Consider the following 23,959-nt stretch of genomic DNA (forward strand, 5'->3'; position numbering starts at 1 on the left):
TTTTCTCATATCCCATAAGAATATCGACTTTTCGAGATAAAGAAATCTTCAAGTCCAAAACTTCGATGAATCACTGAAATTTGTACAATTTAAAAAAAAATTAAAAGTAGACATTTGGACAAAGCATAATGCAAACTTTCGTTCTTCTATATATACCAGCGCAGTATCTAAAAAACTACTATTCCGGTAACCCTCCAGTGCAAGTCCTAGTGCCCCCCCCCCCCACCCCAACACCCTGACTTATTTGATAGTTTCCTATACGCCGCTTATGAAAGATCCTCTTTGTGATGAACAAACGCCATTAAACAGCTTAAAGAATACTAATAAAACCTTTTGCTCCTTTGGGAGGTAGCCTATTTAAAAGTGTATCTAGGGGGCGAAGTCTATGATTGTGTAGAATATAAAACCTGTCACTCTCTTCTAAACAATACGGTACACAACTTGAGAGTATAGTTCTAACCAGTATCTTTACTGTTTGTTATATACAACACGGTATACACAAACTGTAAAATACAGTGTTTGTTTTAAGTTACACGGTGTACATAACTGTTAAGTATATGTTTACACAGTATCTTTACTATTTGTTTCAAGTGACACGGTATATACACGACTTTAAAGTATAGTTTTACACAGTATCTTTACTGTTTGTTTTAAATAACACGGTACATAACTGTAAAGTATATGTTTACACAGTACCTTTACTATACATAAATCAACACAGTATTTCTACTTCTGTCTTAACACAATACTGTACACAGCTTTAAATAAAATTATATTTACACAGTATCTTTGCGTCATTTGCCCTCTATCTTGAAGTAATAAATATTTCAAGTATTCATCGAAGCGAATCTAACTTAACACTCTTATAAATGGGCGCTTAATCGTTCTGTTTCGGGTAATTGCACAGCCAAAAACAAAACACAAAAATAGTCCTGCAAATCACTCTTAAATTGATTTGATCGTTTAATTGACATATCTTTGTAGAAAATCGATGGAAACTAAAGCTGAGTTATAATAGTTAAAAATTCAATGACCTCAAAAACTGCAAGACTGCAGGGTCGATTTTTGAAAATCCGGTAAAAAACAGAAGACATATTTTGTAGCTTTATTTAAAGGGATACTCCGGTGGCAGACAGACAATGTGGCTCCTTATAACGAAACAAAAAATATGTCATATTGTGAGATGAAATCTCCCATCTTAATATCTTGTTCCTTACTCAGGATAGTGTTGATTCAATAGAACCTATTTTATCCAGCTATAAACCCTCGATTCTTCCCTGGAGTTCTTGACAGTAAAAGTGGTCTGTGATGTCATCACAGCAGTTTTGTTCATCTTCAAAAGCTTATCCTTTTCGTTCATAATCTTTTTGTTGATTTATCCTTGATATGTGATACATTTGTAATGTTTGCTTGTACATAGATGTCGAAGTTCTCGGTTTATAGAATTTTAGCGAAAATTATGTTATGGTAAAGAAATGATTATGATATTCTGTGAATTAAGTTTAAAAAAAATTAAGTTAAAACAACACATTTTTAACTTAATTGCTGTGATGATGTCATTTCACTCTGCATTTACAAAATTCCACTTAACTTAAATTTAAAAGCAATCGTTGCCATACCAACTGGCAACTGCTTTGAGAGGATGTTGTTTTGACTTTAAAGATGTAGAAAATTTGCAGTATTATGAGGCAACCAGCTTCAAAACCCGGTATATCCCTTTAACTTCAAGCTGACACCGATTGCACTGAGAAGAGGACAAACATTGCGTCATTTACTACGTTATTTCTAGTAAGGTTAGAGATTAACAAGAAGATAATATTCAGACAGTTCGAACTGAAGCGAGAAAATATCGATCAAGCGTTTAAAAGATTCAAGCCGATCCAAGGATTTTTTGACTTCTTCACGGTTCATTTATTTGATAAAATAAGTACATTGACCTTGTATATGTTATGCATCGAATGCATCAAGTGATTAATAACGAACGTTTGAAAATTTGATGCCTTCCTGTCAGGGGTTGTTTGCCTTTTGGAATGCGGGTTGGGATAGAGCAGGATTGCTATAGTTGTGCTGTAATGCAACCGGCTAAAATAGGCAGTCAATTCGGGTGAAGATAACAAATGCCAAATTTGCTGTTATTTTATGACAATTGGCCCTGTATATAGTTGTAGCAATTTTGTGGGCTCGTAGAGGGGGTCTCTTAGATTACCATTAGGGGATGAAACGTGGTATAACAGAGAAACCAATGTTTTCAACTGACGCTTAGACCTTTATGCAACCTAGAGTCGTACTGAACAAAATCAAATCGTTGCTTTTTTTTTTGTCTCATTTATCTGCAGGAGTTTTGCTTCTCGTAACGATGAATCATATGTGACGTCATAGCGGAATACAATGGCTGGATTGATTAGCATACCAAATAACTCTACCGTGGGTTATACCATCTCCTCCACGACCGCAAGTGAGGGCGATATGACTACTTTAACCTTATACTCCTCCCTTCTCTATTTAATTCTATATCTCGCCCTCATTCTTGCCGTGATTACTGGCAACCTGCTGGTCATATTAGCTGTTTACTATGAGAATTCTCTTCGAACACCCACTAATTACTTCATCGTCAATTTAGCATGTGCGGATCTTCTCCTTGGCACGCTGGTTCTACCGTTCAGCGGGGTTTACGAAGTGGTCGGCAAGTGGCATTTCGGTCACGTGTTCTGTGACGTATGGGCGGCTACGGACGTTCTTTGCTGCACTGCGTCTATCACGAGTCTGTGCGTGATCAGCATCGACCGATATATCGGGGTGACCAGGCCCCTCAAACACAGGTTGATCATGACCCCACGCAGAGCCTGTTGGCTAATCGTACTCGTGTGGATTTCCTCTTTCTCGATAGCGGTTGGACCATTGTTTGGGTGGCGCCCTCCGAAAGATGATCCGTTAGAGTGCCCTCTATCGAATCAGGTGGATTATGTTGTCTTTTCGGTGATTGGTTCCTTTTACGTTCCGACGTTGGTCATCGTGGTTTTATATTTTAAGATTTATCGAGCTGTTTGCAAAGAATCGAAAAAGCTGAAAACAAACTCTAGAGACGATGACTCTGAAGAAAAGTCCAAAGAAGTTTCTTTACGGATCCACAGAGGCGCAGAAAATAATTCATTTTCGAGTCAGGTAAACTTATTTATAAGACTTTAGTTTTTGAAGAGAAATTCTTGTCCATGTTACACCTTCGGCTCAATTACTGACGTAAGAAAAAAAGGACGAAATCTCAAACTGAGCAACATTGAGTTCTGCAGAGATACATTTTGGCTATCAACAAATAAGACTATGAACTCATGTGTTACATTTTTCTTTCTTATCTTTCTGTTTGTTTGTTCGTTTTCTTTTGTTTTGGCGCCCTCTTTTATTGTCAAATACTATCTTAGTCTGACATTTCGTCAACCCTTCCTACTTGAGGAGGGGTAAACTAACAAACTGTACATGCCTCATAGTCCGTTTCTGCCTACCACGAATGCGCTTGCCCACTGTATTTTTCATGCCCGAGGATCTGTCCGATACAAACGTCTTGGACATTTCTCCAAACTGGGGCGTGAACTAATGCAAACCACAAAATCTTTATTCATATTATTATTATTACGAAATTGCGTGTCATGTGAGGGCATGTTTCTTCCACGGCAAGTAGCGACCGTCTTGTAGTGTACAAACCAATCTAAGGCAGTATAGCAAATAGATACGTGGAAATAACTTTGTGAAAAAGAAAGGTATACTGGGCTGTTCATACTAGGGTCTTAATAAGACAATAATATACCCTGCAGTTGTCCTTGTATGATGTGGATCCAAGGTATAGCAAGCTATGGATGCACTGCTTTGCTGTTGCTAAACAAGTCAAGTCCCACTCGTGGCCGGTCAGTTTTATTATGGATTATACCATTCGATAAAAAGGTTGGCGTCGAGTTAAACAATGGTCAATGTTCGGCATAGATTAGGGATTACTAATAATATAAATAATATAAATCCAATTCATTGTAATGGTTTAAGGGGGTGAAGTGCCGTTCTCAAAATAATTTGAGAAACGACATGTATACGTCTGTTTTATGATTCTACACAAATAGAAAACACCCCTCTCTTAATAGTGGAATACACTGACCGGCGACGAGTGGGGACATGATCCCCTTTTTTCGAAATACGATAATGTGTAGGAGGTCTATAATCTACAAATTCTACCCAAATGGCCTTCCATGGTTTGTTCTTGCCTTGCAGTCACAACATAGCAGCGGGAGTGAATGCCAGTCTTTACGGAAGACCAGGATATCTCGACAACGGTTATCTCAGAAACGAGCACTCACCTTTAACCGGGAGAAGAAGGTCGCTAAAATTCTCGGCATCGTGGTTGGGACTTTCATCCTCTGTTGGTTTCCATTCTTTTTCCTTTTACCTATCAGTAAGTTACATTTACCCAAGGAGTTGTTTTAAATGGGACGTATAGTAGATTCACTGCTTTTTTTTGGACCGCTTTGTTTACACAAATTACATTATCGCATTGTCTTTGTACAGCAAACAGTTTGCAGTATTCCACATCTGCCACCATATTATAAATCACCATCACAGGGGAAGAGCACTGGAAAAAATACTTATACTCAAGACGAATAAAAGCAACATAGAAAAGCAAGGCACCGTACAATATAACCTGTACGGACTGAAACTCAAAATTTCTTGACCTAAACGATAGGATACAAAAAAGACACAATTGCACAAGTAAGGCCAACCCGAGTTATACTCTCATATTGCACGAACGTGATAGCAGTTCATGACGGCGTAAACTAGACAGGACAGTCGCTTTTATTGTTTCTATCATTCTTTAGGTATAGCAAACACGGGGCTTTATTCCAATAGTATTTTTCTTTGATTAAAGGAAACTTTTAGAACAAATATGCTCTAAATACTAGGATGCTGTAAGCCTTATCATGAATATGCTAATATGGTAACGTTACAAAACAAGCCAAACATACAAATGCACCCACACCGAAATGAATAAAAAGAGAGAGGAAATATCAAGGTATTGATAGAATACGATAACTATCCAAGTTGTATGTAAAGAGATTATGCAAACTTTTGCGGTAATTTTATGGTTTCAAACTCTCAGACAATTAGCAGCATAAGGAGTGACGTTTTCATTCCATGCAAATCATACTCCTTTTTTGTTATTTTTACTTCTAATAAAGAGAAGATTAATCCTTTTTTGTATCTACATTTTCTTTTTAAAACAGCGTCAGTTTTTCCCAACAACAACATACCACCAGGATTTTTTACCTTTGCCTTTTGGCTCGGATACTGCAATAGCTTTGTCAACCCAATTATCTACGGAGCCTCTAACCGGACATTTCGTCGAGCCTTTAATGGAATCCTTACTTGCCAGTACTGTTTCGGTCGTCGACGAAGACTGACGTCGGTAAGACGTTTAGTGTAGACGAAGCAGTCTTAGTGATCAATTTACATAACAAATAACATCACGTGATCACATTTTATATTTCGCTACCTTGCAGATCTTTAACGGGGTAAGGTTAACACGATGCCAATGTATGGTTTAGAACAGGGTTGTCCAACCTTTTTCAGAGGAGGGCCACATGGAATGATTATGATGAAGGAGGGGGCCGCATGAACCCTACGATTTTTCAATTTTTTGCGAGAAGCCCAATGCAACAAAATGTGAGCACTGCGCGCGGTGCGCACTGATTTATTTTCTTTCCTGATAAAACAGATGAATAAAGTCCAGCAGCCCCCGCCCCCTTACGCTGAGACCTATATGCAGTTTTTTTGACCCAGAAGGTTCGAATGATTGATTATATAGCTTCAAATTGTTATCAATAAATCTGCTCACTAAATTTCGCACCGTAGAGCATCTCTGGCGGGCCGAACGCAACCCTGCGGCGGGCCGGACTGTGGCCCACGGGCCGTAGGTTGGACAACCCTGGTTTAGAAGTATGATGTTAGTCAAGAAGCGTGGGACACTTTAAAGCTGATCTTTCCGAATCATGTAATTGGAAATTGGAAATCAAACTCCTGCTTGTAAATTGTATTATTTTTGTCATTTTCAATTACAAGATGAACAAGTCTAAACAGACAAAATTTGTTACAACGGTAAAATGAAGAAAAATACTATCCACCCACACCCCCATCCCCCCCCCACCCCCCGAAAAAACAAAAACAAATCAACAACTTCTGAATCGGCAGTAAAGGATGACTTTGGTCCACATTTTACACTTGAAATGTCATATTCTAGGAAAATAAACACATGGGTATTACTAGTAATGTTACTATATAGTTATTCTGGTTTTCAAGATATTCACATTTAAAATGCGCTTAATATCTGGGATGCTCCTTTAACGATAAAACAGTCATTAACGTTAACCTTAATCTATTGTTTCATAAATGCTTTGTAACTTAACCAAAACGTATCGATGTTCTGTTTTTAGCATCCGAGAAACTCATTTATCATGGTTTTTATGTTAGACTAAGAGGTCCAGCCACTTAACTTGATGAGCCTCAGATATTTAAAGTGTCATCTACCAAAAATTGGAAAGCCGATCTAAATGCACATGAAACACCCAACGATCGTAGAAAGTAGGGGAAAAACGCTGTATTTCTATTTAATGTTGATGACGTCACGTCATCATATAGTGTGAGAGCATTGCATCAGTTTTGCATAAAATGTAAAAAATATATAAAAAATTGACACGTTTATTTTCTTAAATGAAATTGCATGTGACAAACACTATTTATTGTTGTTAACGTTAATGTCATTTTCCTTTCATGTGGATTCTTTATCAAATTCCTTTCTCTTCCATTTAGAATGGACTTGGCTATTCAGTCTGACACCTTCAAAACTATGAGTGCTAAATAACACGACAGCCCTGATTATACCTGAGCGAACTTTTTATAAACAGTGTCTCTCATGTGACGTCAAGCATAATTCGCCGTACGATTCGAGAGTTTGTCAACTGATAAATAACTAATACATTTATGTAAATATATATATATCTATATCTATTTCATATATATTTATATGTGTATAATTTATAATATATAATATTTATATATATATATATATTTATGTATATATATATATATGTATATATGTATATGTGTATATATATATATATTTATATATATATATACACATATATATATATATATATTTCTGCAAATGTCACAGAATGTTAACCCGTCGCAAGTCAGTTTTGCTTTGATGTGACAATCCTGGCATCGAATCGCGCCTCAGTAATAGCCAATTCATTTTCCACAAAGAACGGCAGATATCATACAAATGCAATCATCCTCATGAATCGTAATTGGCAAATAAACTTAATTTGTTCTCTTGGGCTGTCAATCTTAATTAAAGTAAAATGCGAAAACTATATCTTTAAATAAAAACAAACAAACAGACCCTTGTCAACCTTAGTTTTCGATATACGGATTATACGTACAACAAAAAAAAAACGGCGAGGCTTTATTATTCTGTATAGTTTTGAGATTTATTGTTAATTTAGATAGGTAGTAGGGTGGCAATTACGCTTGACATATAATATTGATTGACGTATACCGAAGTTGGCGTCATATTAACGTGCTATTCATTAATTTAGAAAGGTCAAGGTTCTTTCAAATATTGTAGTAGAGATGGAAAATTTGGAAACATTCCAGGATTCGTTAATACTATAATATGAAGTTATCGTTACTTACTCGCACAAGCCAATGAAATGCAAGACCATTTATACCTACTTGTTATCATTTTCCCCTTAAAATCATATGTTATTTTTACCGATGTAGAGCTCGCAAAAAATGACGTATATGTACACATATGACTGTAAACTTGCTAGTCCAGCCGTTCTGACGGACATATTTTGTGCTGTGGTTTGTGCTGGGTTCCATACTATACCGGTAAAGAATATGGAGGGCGCCCGACAACTAGACAGACGAATGTCTACCTGTAATTAATCATGTTTCGTTTGATCTTTCCATAAAGAAGATCATGTTACCAGGGGCGTATCCAGGATTTTCCAATAGGGGGGGGGGCGCCAGGCATGAATGATCGCTGTCCTGGGGGATGGGTCTAAGGGGAGGGGTGTACAATTTTTGCTTTCGAAGAAGGGCTGAAATGCAAAATGGTGTCATATGCATGGGCGGCGATCCGTACTTCCGAGTGGGGGGGGGGGATATGACCTTGTTGACTATCTAAGCGTAGCGCCACCATGGGTTGGCGCGAAGCGTACAAGAACATTTTGGGATTAACAAACCCTCTAGATGGCCGGAAACGGCACTTCCCAAGGTTTCCAAGCGGCATATACCCAACTTTAAAATAGGGATGTCATGTCCGAAATATCTCATAATCAGGATCCAAAATACTTTTTTTTTTAATTTCGGGTGTTATTTTGGGAAAATTGCCCCTGTCAATCTTGTTTCAGGCGCAACGTTAGAATGTTCGAGAGCTCTTTTATATTATTCGATGAAGAAAATGGCCTCATGCAGGCTATTATAGGCCTATACACATGCAATACACAATTACACATAGTTACATTCCTAGGTACCGATTGCTAGGGCATCCAGGTGAAACGTGTATTAAGCATTACCCTGGTTACATGAGATTCTCAGCTGTTCGAGGGAACATGTACGTGTGTAGGCCTACTATAGGGCCTATGTGAATACTTTGAGGGTGCATATATTTACTATATCAATACCGTGGGCGCAATAATACATTTTGTTGTTATAGGGCCAATGAAGCCTACAGTCAACTATTTTTGCTTTATAAAGACGCTTTATTTGAAAAGATCGCACTGCGTTTATGGTAGGCGAGAAATGAAGCTAAAAAAGAGCCGTACATTAACGAAGATGCATAAATGTAGGCATGAAAATATTCTTATCCCTGGCATTTGGTGGGGGGGGGGGATATGGTGCATTACATCCCATCCACCCCTTTTCATGGGGGGATATATCCCCCCCTCCACCCAGGATCGCCGCCCATGGCCATATGTGATCCATTTTTCGACCTTAATAATAAGCAACATTTCCAGTAAATATGGACACAAAATGCACAATTTAGTATGGCTGGCATGTCACTTATTGTTTATAGTGATAATACAAACACAATTACCATCTATGTTTCTAAAACTATTATGCCGCCGAACTTCGCCAGAACCTTTTTTGGCAAACAAAAAATAAAGCATACGGGAGGGGGGGGGGGTTGAGCGATCACCGACATCTCACATAAAGGTCGTCATCAATTTTTTTTTTTTTTTTTGCTAAACTTTTTTTTTTTTTTGGTGACGGCCAATAGGGGGGGCGCGCGCCTGTTGCGCCCCCCCTGGATACGCCCCTGTGTTACGATTAAAATGACCGACCCTGTAATGTTTTAATCATTTTGAAACATCTAGTACATGTTTATAAAGTCTGAAGCGGTCTGTGCAACGAAGAGAAATCAAAAGAAATGGCTGAACGGTAACGGAGTTTCTAAATATTCTAGATCAAAATGATATTCACTATATGGTCACAAAGTGTCATTGTCATTGTGTATATGGTCACTACATCTCTAGTTCCTCACTGTGGGTTATGCGGTTATCCATAAATGTTATTTATATCCCTTATTTATATTGTAAAATTATCTCGAATTTTCTCCGTGGTGTCTTTGGTATAATATGTAATATATAAATATATATTGTAAAGAAAAGTTAAAGCGGAAAATGGCGGATAATATATATATATATATATATATATATATATATATATATATATATATTTATATATATATATATATATATATATATATATATATATATATATATATATATATATATATATATATATATATATATATATATATATATATATATTGCAATATTTATTACCCGTTGTATATTCTATGCTAAGTCTCGAATTTGCCTTTGTTTTACACGGGCATTATTCTAGCAACTATGCACCGCCATATTGTATATATAGAGACGAATGAGTTCCTATGTTTTTTTTTTTTTTTTTATATGGAACAATTATTTATGTATGGTTTCTGACGATTATATCTGACAATATGAGAAAATAATTCATTATCATATTATTGATGTAAGGCGCTATATAAGAATAAATGATTATTATTATTATTTATGTTATGTCTATGTATCAATGATTTAATAACATCGATATATGAAAAAAATTGTCAACCATGGTTGAAAGGAAACCCCAACCATTAACTATCAGTCAACGTGGAAGGGACAATTGTAGTGAACGTCAATACCAAAACACCCTAGGAAGATTATATTTGGTGCAGGAGTCTCCTTACTATATCTCCTAATATAAACTGAAAATTCGAGCAAGTCTAAACCCGACTTCACAGAACCAATTTGACTTTTAAAGGTGTTAGTATGTAGCATTGTGAATATCTTTATATAGCATTTAACAGTAAAGTGGTATATTTGTAAAAATGGTGCTTGCCGAATATGATTATATCTTGACAATACCTAATGTTGGAATCGTGGTTTACAGTAACAATACCGTATCGTGCAAATATGAAAAGAACACAGAAGAGAAAGCCTACGACATCATGACATCACACATTGGCAAAATGACAAACCACTTGAAAAAGAAATTTATCATCAAGACATCTGCTGAGCGGAGAAAGATTTCTCTTTTTCAATTACGATAAAGATGACAGTTGATTTTGCTTCCTCATTTAAGGCAAGTTTTGATTTGTTAATTGTTTCATTACATACGGTACCTACATGAAAGCTTTATTTAAATGGGTTCAGCGGAGCCTATAGGTACCGCACCACAATAAGGGTAGTGTACATCCACTCGAAAAGTTAACCATTGTCGGAGAAAAGAGCTAAAAGGATCTAATACATACTTGTTTAAGCATATTATCAGTTACCATCATTGTTTTTTTTTCTGCCTTTATGTGAAAGAGCATAAATTAAAGTACAGATAGTGTGAAAAAAGGGATGATTAAGGGTGATATAAACCATTTTAGAAAATCTTTGGTTATATGTTGATATTACTCCGAGCGAGCAGATAGAAGGGTTGGGGTTCAATATGCTAAACTTGCTCCTCGTCTAGCTCAAAATATAAACCGTCGTGATATAGCAATTTGCAAGTGCCATGATAGGCCAGGATCTCAGCTATCATGTGGTGGGTAGGACATGGCAGTTGAAAACTTCTATCTATGCTTTGGCAGGTCGTGGCAGCGACGAGTTTCGTGTTTAAGTCAATAGAACAATTAATTGTGGCGCGACACCTATACGGCTCTGGGATTCAAAAGTCAATAGCGCCCTCATTTAAAATAAACAGTAAGGAATAAATACATTCCTCAATGTTAGTCGCTGCCCTGCGAAAACAAATAATTATCTTATTTATTACATTTATCTAGACAACGTTTTTTGAAAACCTTGTAAACCCGAGATAAACAAGGTTTCTATCTGGTTCATACCGATGTAAAATAAAAGAGGGTTACAGGAATACACGGTTTCAAATGAGCGCGCATAATTTCTCCTTCCATGAAAAACCACTGACAACACTTATCCTGGCCTATAGTTAAAAAACAACAGCAGAACTAACTCCCAGTAGTCGTAGGTTAGGAACTGTTCGTACTGTCAGTACGAGTGTTTTAAAGTATTACATGGGAGGAAAGTTCATAGTGGTACTAGAATTAGGAAAATGTCCCAACTGGCCGGCACCTATCCTTGCCTTATTTGCATATAAGAATCGGGTCGATGATCACTACTTTCACTTAATTAATTAAAGGATTATTACCAGCACACCTATACCATTTTGGATGGGGATATATTTCATATTTATGCGTTTGTACTTTAGCAACTTAAAAGAATTGGTTGCAAAGTGGAATAAGCTTTACGGAACTTTACGGAACCTATAACCTTAGTTAGGCACATATGTCAAGTATCAACTCGAAGAAAATGACTCCTTGCGTGGATTAAGGATAGGTTAAAAAAAAAAGAGTAAGTTGAAAGGTCAATGGTACTCCCCTAGGGGCTCTGATCCTCTATATTATTTCCAGACGTAGATATATATATATATATATATAAACAAAATGCTTCAAGGGATGTTACATTTTATGATGGTAATGTATGATTAAATGACTTCATCAACAAGTGAAACAGTGGTTTCGATAATGGAGAGCTGGATGTGAGGGGGTCCTAATTAACACAAGAAGAGAGAGAGAGAGAGATAGACAACTAATGTGTTGTCTATGCGTGGCATCGCACAATGTAAATAAAATGAGGTTTCAAAATTTTATATCATAACAACGACATTACTGACTTTTAAACTTCATACTTCGTTATCCCGTTAAAATTATTTTCTCAGCCATGTTTCTCTACTTTCACAAAACGAGTGATTAACAATTCAAGATTATAGCTGAATCATCAATGGGTTTCATTTGGATTCGTGGTTTGTCTTATGTTTACATTATAAAAATCATTTTTGTTATTATTTGTTGCACGTCATACTAGGATCGTCTTGTATACATTTTGAGTTGTACAGTTCAATCATGCACGCACAGTATATGTTATTATTTGATTGTTTGCATTTAATTGAACCCCAAAATCCTCACTTTCTCTTTAATATACTTACCATGACCTTTTATATTAATAATACTACCATATGCATGAATATCTAATGCATAAAAAATATATATCAAATCCCCTTTCTCCACTTATTACGAAATCCTGTTGCGTGTGCGTGCGTAAGTGCGCGTGTGTGTGTGAATACAATATCGAGACAAAAGGTCGAACGGTGTAAAACCTATAACAAAAATGTATTTATGATTTCAACCCAACCCCACCCTCTCTCCAGGGGTCTTCTTCAATACTGAGTTCGGTCTTATCTAAAGCACAAAATAATAAACAATAAGTTGCATAATTAAAAATGAAATGTGTATATGCGCTGTTATAGTATATAACTAAACTGTAAGGACATTTTAAGAGGGCAGCATTCTATATTTTTTATAAGTATTCTTAGGTTTGACTGTTAGGTAAAGAACAATGAAAAGAAAATATTCTGTAAAAAAAGTCTTCAACATAAATAGATTTAAATACCACCTCTTGTCCCCAAAAATTGTATCCTTCTTTTGTTATCATTGTTATCATTAACTGGTATATTTTGTGGCAATATAGCCTAAACCAAAATTTAAATGTACCCAGAATTTGAATTTTCATAGATTAATAAACAGAAACACTTTATGATACACACTCAAAATGTCTGCAGCACTTGTTTACTGAAATTCGGTAGAATTCACACACCCTCACCCGTCCCCCCCCCCCCAATCCCCCGATTAATACATACTTACACGTACCCCAACTCTTTTGAAAGAGTTAGGTACGAGCCGCTAATCTCTACTCAAACGTTTAGATGAGCAAAGATACGACACACTTTCTAACACATGCTAGCCATCTAAAATAGCCACGAGATATTCCACAGAGAAACACTAAACTAGAACAGAACCTAACGAGACAACACAGAGAAGACTTCATGGCGGTACCTGTTTACATTCTTACACTAGCAATGGTAGATGCAAATCCCACATCAAAGTATTTTCATTTTTAAGTGTAATACAATGCGACACTCCAGCTAGGAACTGTCAACGGTCATTTCTAGCTTGAGAAAAACAGACACAGTCAGGTTTTTATTCGAAACCCTGATAACCCAGACAAGACTTTTGATAGATTTTTGCTCAAACTGATGTTAATTTATCACACTAGTACATTATCAAAATGGGGAGGTTCGACCCTTCCCCCCCCCCCCCCCTGTTATCAAACTTCAATTTTGTATTGAATACAGAATGGTCTTTGGGGTGTGTTGACAGTATAACTGCATCAAATTTCAAAAGATAAATTGTTATCGTTGAATATGCAACCATCAATTTGCATATAAGCACAATTGATCACACAAAAGTAGAACCCTCCCCCCAGGACTGTTTTCAAAACAAGACAAAAATAAGTAAATTCAAAAGCCGTGCTCCTGCCTGTTGTATAAAACAGAAATATTATTATACAAACCTCTTACCTTGTCTTTATGTCGGAATAAGCATTCTTTACATGTCTATTACGTAACTAAATACATAGAAAATCCATAACGGCGACCAGAAGGAAACTAATTTTAACACCATTCCCAGTTCAAAGCAAGAAACCAGATTTTCTTTTATTTAATAGGTCACTACATCACGTTTACTTCAAAAGTTGAGGGCACTGTTAACCAACGCATTGACTGCCATCAAACGCCATAGTTTTGAAAATGAAAGTGTGCCCTCTTTTTTTCAAAGTTTATATCCTAGGGATAATTTCGATATGCATATATATATATATATATATATATATATATATATATATATATATATATGTATATATATATATATATATATTTATATATATATATATATATATATATATATATATATATATATATATATATATATATATATATATATACATATATAAATATATACATATATATATATATATATATATATATATATATATATATATATATATATAAACGACACATATAACAGATACAAATGTCCACTGTCTGACCTACTTTTACCTTTTAGTTATAATTGACCTAGTAAGTGGCTTTTACAATAATCAGTTGTTCGTGTTAACAAGGAAACTGCTAATAATAGGCAGACCTATATACACGAGTATAGGTCAACTAAAGTTCACCCACGAAATTGAATTGCGCTGTCGCGCGACTCTGCAAAGACAGTTGCTAATTTCCTTTCTTTTCTTTTTGTATATGTATATATATGTATCAGTGCGGATGCCATTTGTTTTATCAATTAAATTAACGGTAATTGGATATCGTTTGCACTGCTAAGTTTAGTTGTTCTTACGTCAAAAGTGCTCTTCATTATGAACGATGATATGGCAAGAGTGGCGATTCGGTCAACCACAAGGTTTTATATTTATTACGAGGTTGCAGTAATGATTCAATCCATTCTTGTGCTACAATTATACGTGACAGCGAGCCTCAGTTGAGGGTTTACGTTTCACCCTATAAGTGCACGTATAGTTTACGAAGAGTGGAAGGATTTGACTCTTATAGAGCGTAATGACTTTGATGATGCCACATCTCGGGAATAACTAAAATACACTCTCTTTACGCCACTATTTTTTTTTCTTTTCTAATTCGAGCGAAATCAAGTTATTATTCTAAATCAATCTTATTTCATCTTAATTTAATTATATATGAAATAAGTTGAAATATATTATTTACCCGTCGTTATATCCGTGTGGCGGGTGCACCTTTTCCCCCTATCATCATAGGCCTATACATTCCATATATACAATCACAGACCTCTGTTAGTGTTTCAAAGAAAAAAATAATGTTTTAGGTGTTCTCGTGATGATTCATACGGTATTCACAAATTGATTTTTATTTGACCTTTGCCTTTCAAAGTACAAAATACTTATTGATTAATTAAAGCTGGACTTAATTAATAACATGTATCCTTTCCGCCAATGTGAGACCTGTGGTGCATGGGAGTATACTTAAGCCTGCGTACACGTTGCTCTCTTTTCTATCATGTGTTTCATCCGGGTGGAAATTGACACTTCTGATCCAATATTTCGTTCACAGGCAATATTGTTTATTGTAGAATTTTCTTCTTCTATTCTGCTCTCCACCTCTCTCTCTCTCTCTCTCTAGTCCCCCCCCCCCCCCCCACAATTTTGTTTTCTCGTGTTTTTGCTATTACGGATGACTGGTAACCTACAAACGGTTTGAATTCCATTATTCATGTTGGCTTCCTCTTAACGTGCCCTAAAATAAGTCACCGGAGCAGAATTCACGTTTTACAGGTTTCCTTCACGGTTCACTTTTAATATGTTTGTGTCGCCATGAGCTTCGAACCTTCTTTCCAACAAGACGGTTATGTTGAAAGAGTACAGTTGAACGGATCACTGAGAAACCAACCCTTTGTTTATAGGCTCGAGTCTATTTTGGAATCAACACACAACAGAACTAACGGTGTACAAACTAAGAAATGAAAGACATAAAACAGGACTACTGAAGTGAAAATTGTACTTTCAGGAATTAGGACAGAGAGGCACAGTGTCGTCAGAAAGAGAAAATAAGGGGAGCAAGGAGAGGGTGGGGGGGGGGCCTATTTCGGATGGTCGGTGAACGATGACTGAGGAAGAAATTAATGCGAGTATTGTATTTATATAACACTTATTTAGTTTGTTTTCCAACAAAGGGAACCGCACGCGACTGCATGATCGAAATTTATTTTAAGTTCAATGTTTTATTATTTACTTATACATCGGTTTTATTGCCTCTCATCACTAATTCATACTTCTATTTGTCAGACACAAACGTTTCTTATTTTATATAACAGACATTACCAAGTATATTGCGGCATATGGATTCCTGGCAGAGATTTCTCACCCAGCCTTGATCTCTTGAAAACAGCAAGTCGCGTCAGCACTACTCGCAAATGGCAATGCTCATCTGCAATTTTCTCTAAGAACTTTCAAAGAACTTTCAGCAGAATGAGGAATGCACCAAAATAAATTAAATGAAACCCTAGCAAGAAAACTTCTTGGTAATTCAGACGTCCTATTACTATAGAAGAAAAGAACAAGTTAACTCTTGAATAGTGCGTGTGATATATGTTGAGCCTTTAAAAAGAAAAGGGACGCCCTCAACTACACTCCGCAATATAATCTTTAAAGTTCGCTGAAAACTTATTTTGGAATTGATTCCATAGATTAAAGTTCTTTGTAAAGCATAGTCTTTGACCAAAGAAAGAAACTTTAAAATAACTGTATAGAATAAGACGCATATAGGCAACCGATCAACGTGTTCTTAATCAAAGCGAGGGCTTAGCGTTTGGTGGATGTTTATCAAGAGATGAATAGGGATCCTCTTATGCACCAATGCGTGTATTGATTTCTATATAGCGATTCAAGCCACTGTGAAGGACTCTACTGAGATGTACTATTATACCAAGGGTCATTTTCAGCTAATAGGCTTTAGCGCGGTAATGTCCGCATGTGACCAATCGGATGGTCACTCATATACAAGCAAGCACAGACGAACACAAACACAGACACACATAGAACACGTACAACGCGATTCAGAAGTGCTAGCCATGTAATTAACTGCTGGAATTTTTGTAGCTGTTGTGGAATTTCACCATCGGCCTGGTTTTTTGTTTTCATGCTGGTATAGAATCGTAGAGGATATTTGTTTTATCATTTCAGTTAATTGTTTAACTCATCTATTTTGGATTGAGGAAATTTTCGTTATCATCAAAACAGGTCACTGCATGCACAGTGGTGGATTGGCTCTATAGCGTATTATGCACTATTGCGCAAACATCACGGACACCTGGATATAAGCGAACGGCTGAGCAATTTTAACCTTCTTCGGTTTCATTTTGTAGCTCGCAATTATAGATCAAGAAGATGTCTCGAATTACAAAAGATTTCCAGAAGAAGGAAGTGAAAAGCGGAAAGAAGTAGAAGACAAAATACCGACCGAAAAAGAAATAAATAAATAAGTAAATATCGAAAAAGGAGATCCTGCTGTGTGCAGTTTGTGATCTAGTGATCTCGTTATGGACCTGTCACAGAGGAATCATTGGTACCCATAACAGGTGGTGGCATTGTCTATCCAAGCTGAGCTCCTCGCCATGGCAAACAGGATCTGGGAACCAAATGTGACTTATCTGATGACTTCAAATCCGGAGACCGGTCTCTCGTTGGAAGAGACATCAATGATTATCAACGTCACTATCGACCAATCTCCGACGATACTGAAATCTGTCCTGGTAGGAAGTTTACTATCTTTGATAGCATGTGCAACCATTGTAGGCAATCTGCTGGTGATTCTTTCCGTCTGTGTCGACCGCCACCTGCATTCGCCTCCGAACATCCTTATCGTCAATCTTGCCGTGTCGGATCTACTCGTGGGCCTGCTCGTGATGCCGTTCGCAATTGCTCAACTTGTCGGCCGTCCGTGGATTTGGATAGATTTCATTTGTGATTTCTATATCAGTGCCGACGTGTTCTGTTGCACCGCGTCGATTATGAACTTGTGCATGATCAGTGTCGACAGATACCTAGCGATCACGAGACCCTTTAAGTACGCCAGAAAAAGGACCCCTCGCCTCATGTTACTCATGGTGGTGATCGTTTGGATCATCGGGGCGTTCATTTCCATATCGCCTCTGATCTGGGGAAATGTCCACGTAGATAATCTATGTTTAGTATCACAATACAAACTGTACACAATCTACTCGACAGGAGGAGCGTTTTACTTGCCTTTAGTCGTTATGTTAATCGTCTATTATAAAATCTATCGCGCGGCGAAGAAATCTCAAAAAGCCGAAATGCAGCGACGACCGAGTGTCCTGCCGAACTCGAGAAGAAGCTCTCACGCCTCGGAAACTTCGCAAAACGGTGATTTGAATGGCAGGAGAATGTCCTTTCTAAAATTTGCAGACTATCTAAAAACTAAAGCACGTCCTTCGATTGTTAGCATTAAACCAGGAAGAAGTAACTCCAGGATTTCCCTAAGAGGAGAAAGGAAGGCCGCTAAGACCCTGGGTGTGATCATGGGGGCTTTCATCCTCTGTTGGTTACCGTTCTTTCTTTTAGCATTAGTGAGACCATTTTGTGATTGTATTATTCCGCCACTTTTGGATAATTTCTTGTTATGGCTCGGTTATGTCAATTCGGTGATTAATCCCGTCATTTATCCTCTATTTAACAAAGATTTCGTTCCAGCATATAAACGGTTATTGGGCTGTAAATGTCTCGGCGATTGCATGTGTAAATATCATACCTCATTGTACAGTGCGAGGTCGTCCGGTTCCAATGCCGGGAATCAGAGCGTTGCCGTACATCTGCAAGACTCGAAGAAGAGCAAAGACTACTACTGCAGTGGGGGAGGTGGAGGGGATAGATATGGTAACCACGACAACCATACAGATGCAACAGATTTACTGAATGGGAACGTGATAATAGCGAGACGGGAGAGCGATCTCGAGAAAATATCTGAAGCGAGTGAGGAATCTGGGTGCGAAGTTTAAAGGTCCACATATAGGTATAGCACTACAGCCCTACTTGCTATTGCTTCCAATTGTTCAAAGTTTACCAGAAAAAAAATTACGTTAGTGTCTGAAAATACTATATTGATGGATATTTCTCTCCTACAATTGTCCCATAATGACAAATCATCGGCTTCAAAATCTAGCATACTAAAATATTGCTAGAAAGTTTCAAGAGTACATATATTCTATAGGCTCTGAACTTTCATAATATTTTCTGGGTTCAATTAGACACTGAAAATTCCCTGAGAGAGGCACAACGGTTTGAGGGTATACATGGCAATAGAGTGATTAATGAAATCTGACCATTGGTGACCGTCAGTCGACTATCTGGTATTTTTGGGTGCGATAATGATGATCATTAAAGGAGTGTTCAACTATAGATATTTACATGTATCAGTGTGTCACTCAAAAGGGGAGCGAGCGTTAATGCTAAAAAAATTGTTGACCCTAATTTTGTCGAATAAAAAGAAGAAAGACTCCAAAGTGGTTATTTTCGGTAAATCTTACGTAAAGTATATATACTCAGTGGGATAACTAACAAAAAATGACGTTTAATTAAGTAAAATAAGTTAATTATTTCACAAATTCACGTATATAGTGCAGTAACTGTATTTGATAAGTGGCTAGCAAACGTACTAATACTTAAATAATTACCTTTCCGTCCATATAAGAATCTTTATAACATTTCTTAGAAAAAAGAGACTAATTTTTAATTTGCAGTAATAAATATATATATATATATATATATATACCCTGAATAGCGTTACAAACATTATTTACTCTCACTGATTGAGTTGATTTAGTTCTTGTATACTATGACATATGAAGACTAAAATTCCACCAGAAAATCACCCTTTCAACCAAGTATTCATATAAATATAAATGTTCGTCTCCCCCGATCAATGGAATAAAAACAAGAAGATATCAAATATGATATTTTAAATTTCTTCATACTTTCTACAGATTCAATTACATTGTTATGAAACCTCGTATTGATATTGCTAATATCACTAAGAACACATTGTTATCAGGATGATATGTCAAGGCTGTGACGTCGTATTGAAAGAATGGTTTCCAAGGCGATATGCCATTACTCGCTAAATGTTACGATTTGCTCAAAGTCAAAGATACAAATAAGTACGTGACTATCGTGGGTGGCAGAAACTACCCTAAAGTTAATAAGGACATGTTTATGCATTAAATTCACATTTGGCGTTTGTTTTAACAACAATTTCGAGACATTTTTACCATGCAGAAAAACAAAGCATTTTGGTTATTAATCAAGAATGCAGCATATCTAACGTACAGCTAATCTCTTAGATTTTGTCAATAGTTGAACGATATTTGATTACATATTGATCGATCGATCGATCGTTCTTTTGATTGATTGATTGATTAACTATTTCATTCAGTTCGAAATCTTTCGTCGCCCAGACAATGTTTTTGTAATCCCCTAAAATTTGGAATTTGTCAAAATGTTTATACCTTCTCTTTCAACTATCTGACAACAACAAAAAATTGGAAATTTTAACATTAATTTTTACCTTTATTTTCAAATTAAAATAAAACTTTTTTTTTTTTAGAATTAAAGAGTACCCACAAGTGATATCATTTTATCAAGAGTAACTTCATTCAGTCTTTTATATGAGAGTTAACGCTTTCAAATTTATCAGGGTTTGTACAATTGTTAGAACTTACTCGGCATCCCGTAAACGCTTCGTTTAAAAAGGTACAAAAATATGAAACATGGACTTTCTCTGAGGTCTCTACAACCCCCATCTCACCCCCACCCCACCCCACTGCCGTAAAGGTTTTTTTTTGTTAGAAAAAGAAGTTCGCTTTTCTCTTAACTCCTCCAAAATGTTAATCCTTCTTAAAATAACATCGTTTTAGGTTTCCTTAATAGTATATATGATTCTTTGTATTCAAGATATATTCACGTGTAATTTATTATGAATTTCTTAATTCCGTTTGGAAATATCGCAATATTAATCGCAGCCTCCAATATATATATATATATATAGGCATATATAAAGGCATATATAGGCATATATATAGGCCTAAATATATAGGCCTATATATATATGTATATACATATACATATATATATATATATATATATCTATATATATATATATATATATATATATATATATAATGTTTTACCTTATTCCAGTCAGTTAAGAACTTTGAACAATTTTATAAGATTTTTGTTTGCATAAGATTTTTGTTTGTATTAGATTTACTTTAGCAGAAACAGACTGAGAGAGAAAATAATCTTTTACATTATTGTTTCATGTGTTTTCTCGTTTAGTCCGACCTGGAATGGGTGAATAAGGTTTTGGGGTTTAGCAAACTGAGCCCTCGTGATTCTGGGCCCTCCAATTTCACACATAGTCTATAACTGGTTCATATATATTTTTTTTATCAGTTTCTGGTTAGTTCATTTTCAATATTTTGATGATTGATTTCACTTCAGAGCCTCAGTATACAATAACAATATCACTTTAATATTTACTATGTACACGTAGACCTATATTTTCAATCGTGCAATAAATGGAGTTGACTTCGTTTGGCGGGTGAAGGTATATTGGATATGTTTCCTTTTCCCAATACGCAAAAGCTCATTTTTGTATAAAATTACGCAATAATTAAGATTAATTAAGGTTAATTAAGGTTAATTAAGGTTATTTAATGAATGCTCTACATACTACTGAAACAATAGTTACCTTTGGCATGATACAAGTTAACCTTAAATACCATTTTCCCTTTCAATATTATCGTTCAATTATGGTAATTAAACAATAGTTACCTTTACGTATAGGGTCCCTTAGATACCTCAATGAATCCCTCTACTGTGAACTCGGTTGTTTTTTCAGTGTTATTATTAATTTCGACTTATTAAACAGCAGTTATACCTTTAACAAGCTACGTGTTACCTTAACCTTAGTGACCCGAGTCCCATGTGTGTGAAATTAAATAATGGTTATTCAATATTAAAAGTATAATGCAATTCCCAAGCAATTTCATTATGCTGTAATCGTTTAATCTATACAGTGCATTGCAATTAAAAGGACGGATGCAAGCTTCCTGAACTAATCTCTTAATCTTTTATTGTAGTCCACCATAATCGTTCGAGAAAGGTTTTTGCAAATGAAACACTAAGGTATAACAATACAAATTTGTCGGACACAAACTTTCACCTGTATTGTACAATATTATCATCGCTTATCAAGAGCAACCAAATGGTTGCAAAGTTGCAATGCAGTCTGTTATAGTTAGTATATGACCGTATGGAAGTTATGAGAAGTATTCAGTAAGGTGTATGTTACTGTACCATAACGTATTCAGAGAGAGAGAGAGCGCGAGGGAGGGGGGGGGGGAGAGGCAAAAGTTCCACTACAAAAGACACCCGCATATCTACGCATATATTGTTGAAATCTCTAATGTAATCAAAAGAATCACCAACCTTAGCCTAGGCCTACGAGCCTTCCACAGCATATGTATAGTATGCCTATCTTGCTGGTGAGATGCGTGGAGGGGTTGAGGGTGAGTTCTTTTTTTTTTTGCACTGTTGAGAGCAAATAACAAAAGTAATAACGCTTGTAGATTTTAATGGAAGATAGATTTTTAGAGTTTGGTATTGAAAATATGCGTAATAAGAAACATATACGTAAATCGAACAAGAACGTTATTTTTTTTAGCATGAGTTCAGCGAAATAATTGCATTTGTAACTTCCCCAGATTGTAAAATGTTTCTACTGTGCAGGAGAATTTTTAAAACGATCATTGCTTATGTCATTATGTATGTAAGTGTGCAGTATAACTTTTACGAATGACGTCGCAATTTTTAAAGGTGTACACATACATTAATAACTTTACACATCAATTGATATATTTGACATGCATGTGAACAGGATATATGCATAGAATATCATATGAGTGATGCACATCTACGTCTTTTATTTGTATTATTGTTATTTTTTTTCCAATTTTAAATATAAATTAAACACACTATTTGCAATAAATAAACCATGTCTATAGGTGTATGTATATATCGTGTAATGTTGCTTTCTGCCTTTGACATGGACGATTAAAAAACAAAATACGACACTTTACGAGTCTTTGTTATATCTCACGGTGTTTATGGTCCCCCAGCCCCCCCCCCCCACCCCAGGCTCCGGTGACATATGAGTCGGCTTCAACAATCTGTATTGTACTCCAAGTCACTCCGAGTCACTCCAAGATTAATGTTTGTCGTGCAGTTACAGAGTTGTTGACAATTCATAATCATGGACGTTAAATATATGAATGTTAGAGACTGACTTCTGTCAGCTTGCGGCTTTGATAAGCCAATGGTGGTTTCTTCGCGAGTTCCTTGTTTATGTTTTCAGTGCGAGAAAGTCAATTTTTTTTCTTCACATGCTAATGTACTTGAAACTTTATGAGCCTAAGCCTATATACATCAATAACACTTTTCATTGCAGATTTATCGTGGTATAACGTAATTTTGTATATAAACATCCGGGCGGAATGTGTTATTATTATGAAATGTTTCACAAACTACATCGATACATACAACTGGGTATTGATTGATGTTAAAGAGGAAATATTGTACGCTGTTATGGTTTGAAAACCCTGATCGCCACATCTTGTTCTAAACTTGAGATACATGGTTGATTGAAAAGACAATAATCTAGGTTTACCGCTTATATATGCCCTTCCTCTTACAACCGGAAGTGGAACGCTGTGGCCTGTCTATCATGGCATCATTTCAGCCGTTCTTCAAATTTAAAGAGCTTAACTGAAGTTTCCCATTTACATCTTCTTATCGATTTATCTATGGGGGGAGGGGGAGGG

General features: G+C 36.1%; 2 protein-coding genes across 3 annotated transcripts in view; both read left to right on the forward strand.

Moving 5' to 3' along the window:
* Window positions 1-9,784, forward strand: part of LOC139967451 (alpha-1A adrenergic receptor-like) — a 35,546-nt gene extending 25,762 nt beyond the window's left edge. Inside the window, exons 2-5 of one of the 2 annotated variants that reach the window (XM_071971278.1) lie at window positions 2,337-3,162; window positions 4,252-4,432; window positions 5,259-5,440; window positions 6,841-9,783. In XM_071971278.1, coding sequence (XP_071827379.1) covers window positions 2,389-3,162; window positions 4,252-4,432; window positions 5,259-5,440; window positions 6,841-6,864 — 1,161 coding nt within the window. In that variant the 5' untranslated portion in view covers window positions 2,337-2,388 and the 3' untranslated portion in view covers window positions 6,865-9,783. Of the gene's footprint in view, window positions 1-2,336; window positions 3,163-4,251; window positions 4,433-5,258; window positions 5,441-6,840 lie in introns of both variants that reach the window. The other variant, XM_071971279.1, reaches the window with a different exon arrangement.
* A 7,038-nt stretch (window positions 9,785-16,822) lies between these two features.
* On the forward strand, window positions 16,823-19,999 carry LOC139967450 (5-hydroxytryptamine receptor 1F-like). The gene has a single exon (XM_071971277.1). The coding sequence runs from the start codon at window positions 17,678-17,680 to the stop codon at window positions 19,076-19,078; it is 1,401 nt and encodes a 466-aa protein (XP_071827378.1). The 5' UTR covers window positions 16,823-17,677; the 3' UTR covers window positions 19,079-19,999.
* The last annotated feature ends 3,960 nt before the right edge of the window (window positions 20,000-23,959 follow it).

Source organism: Apostichopus japonicus, chromosome 5 (genome assembly GCF_037975245.1).
Source record: "Apostichopus japonicus isolate 1M-3 chromosome 5, ASM3797524v1, whole genome shotgun sequence".
NCBI classification, from domain to species: Eukaryota; Metazoa; Echinodermata; class Holothuroidea; order Aspidochirotida; family Stichopodidae; genus Apostichopus; species Apostichopus japonicus.

Bases quoted from the DNA above. Each gene is read 5' to 3' on its own strand.
- LOC139967450 (XM_071971277.1), top strand. From the start codon at position 17,678: ATGGCAAACAGGATCTGGGAACCAAATGTGACTTATCTGATGACTTCA.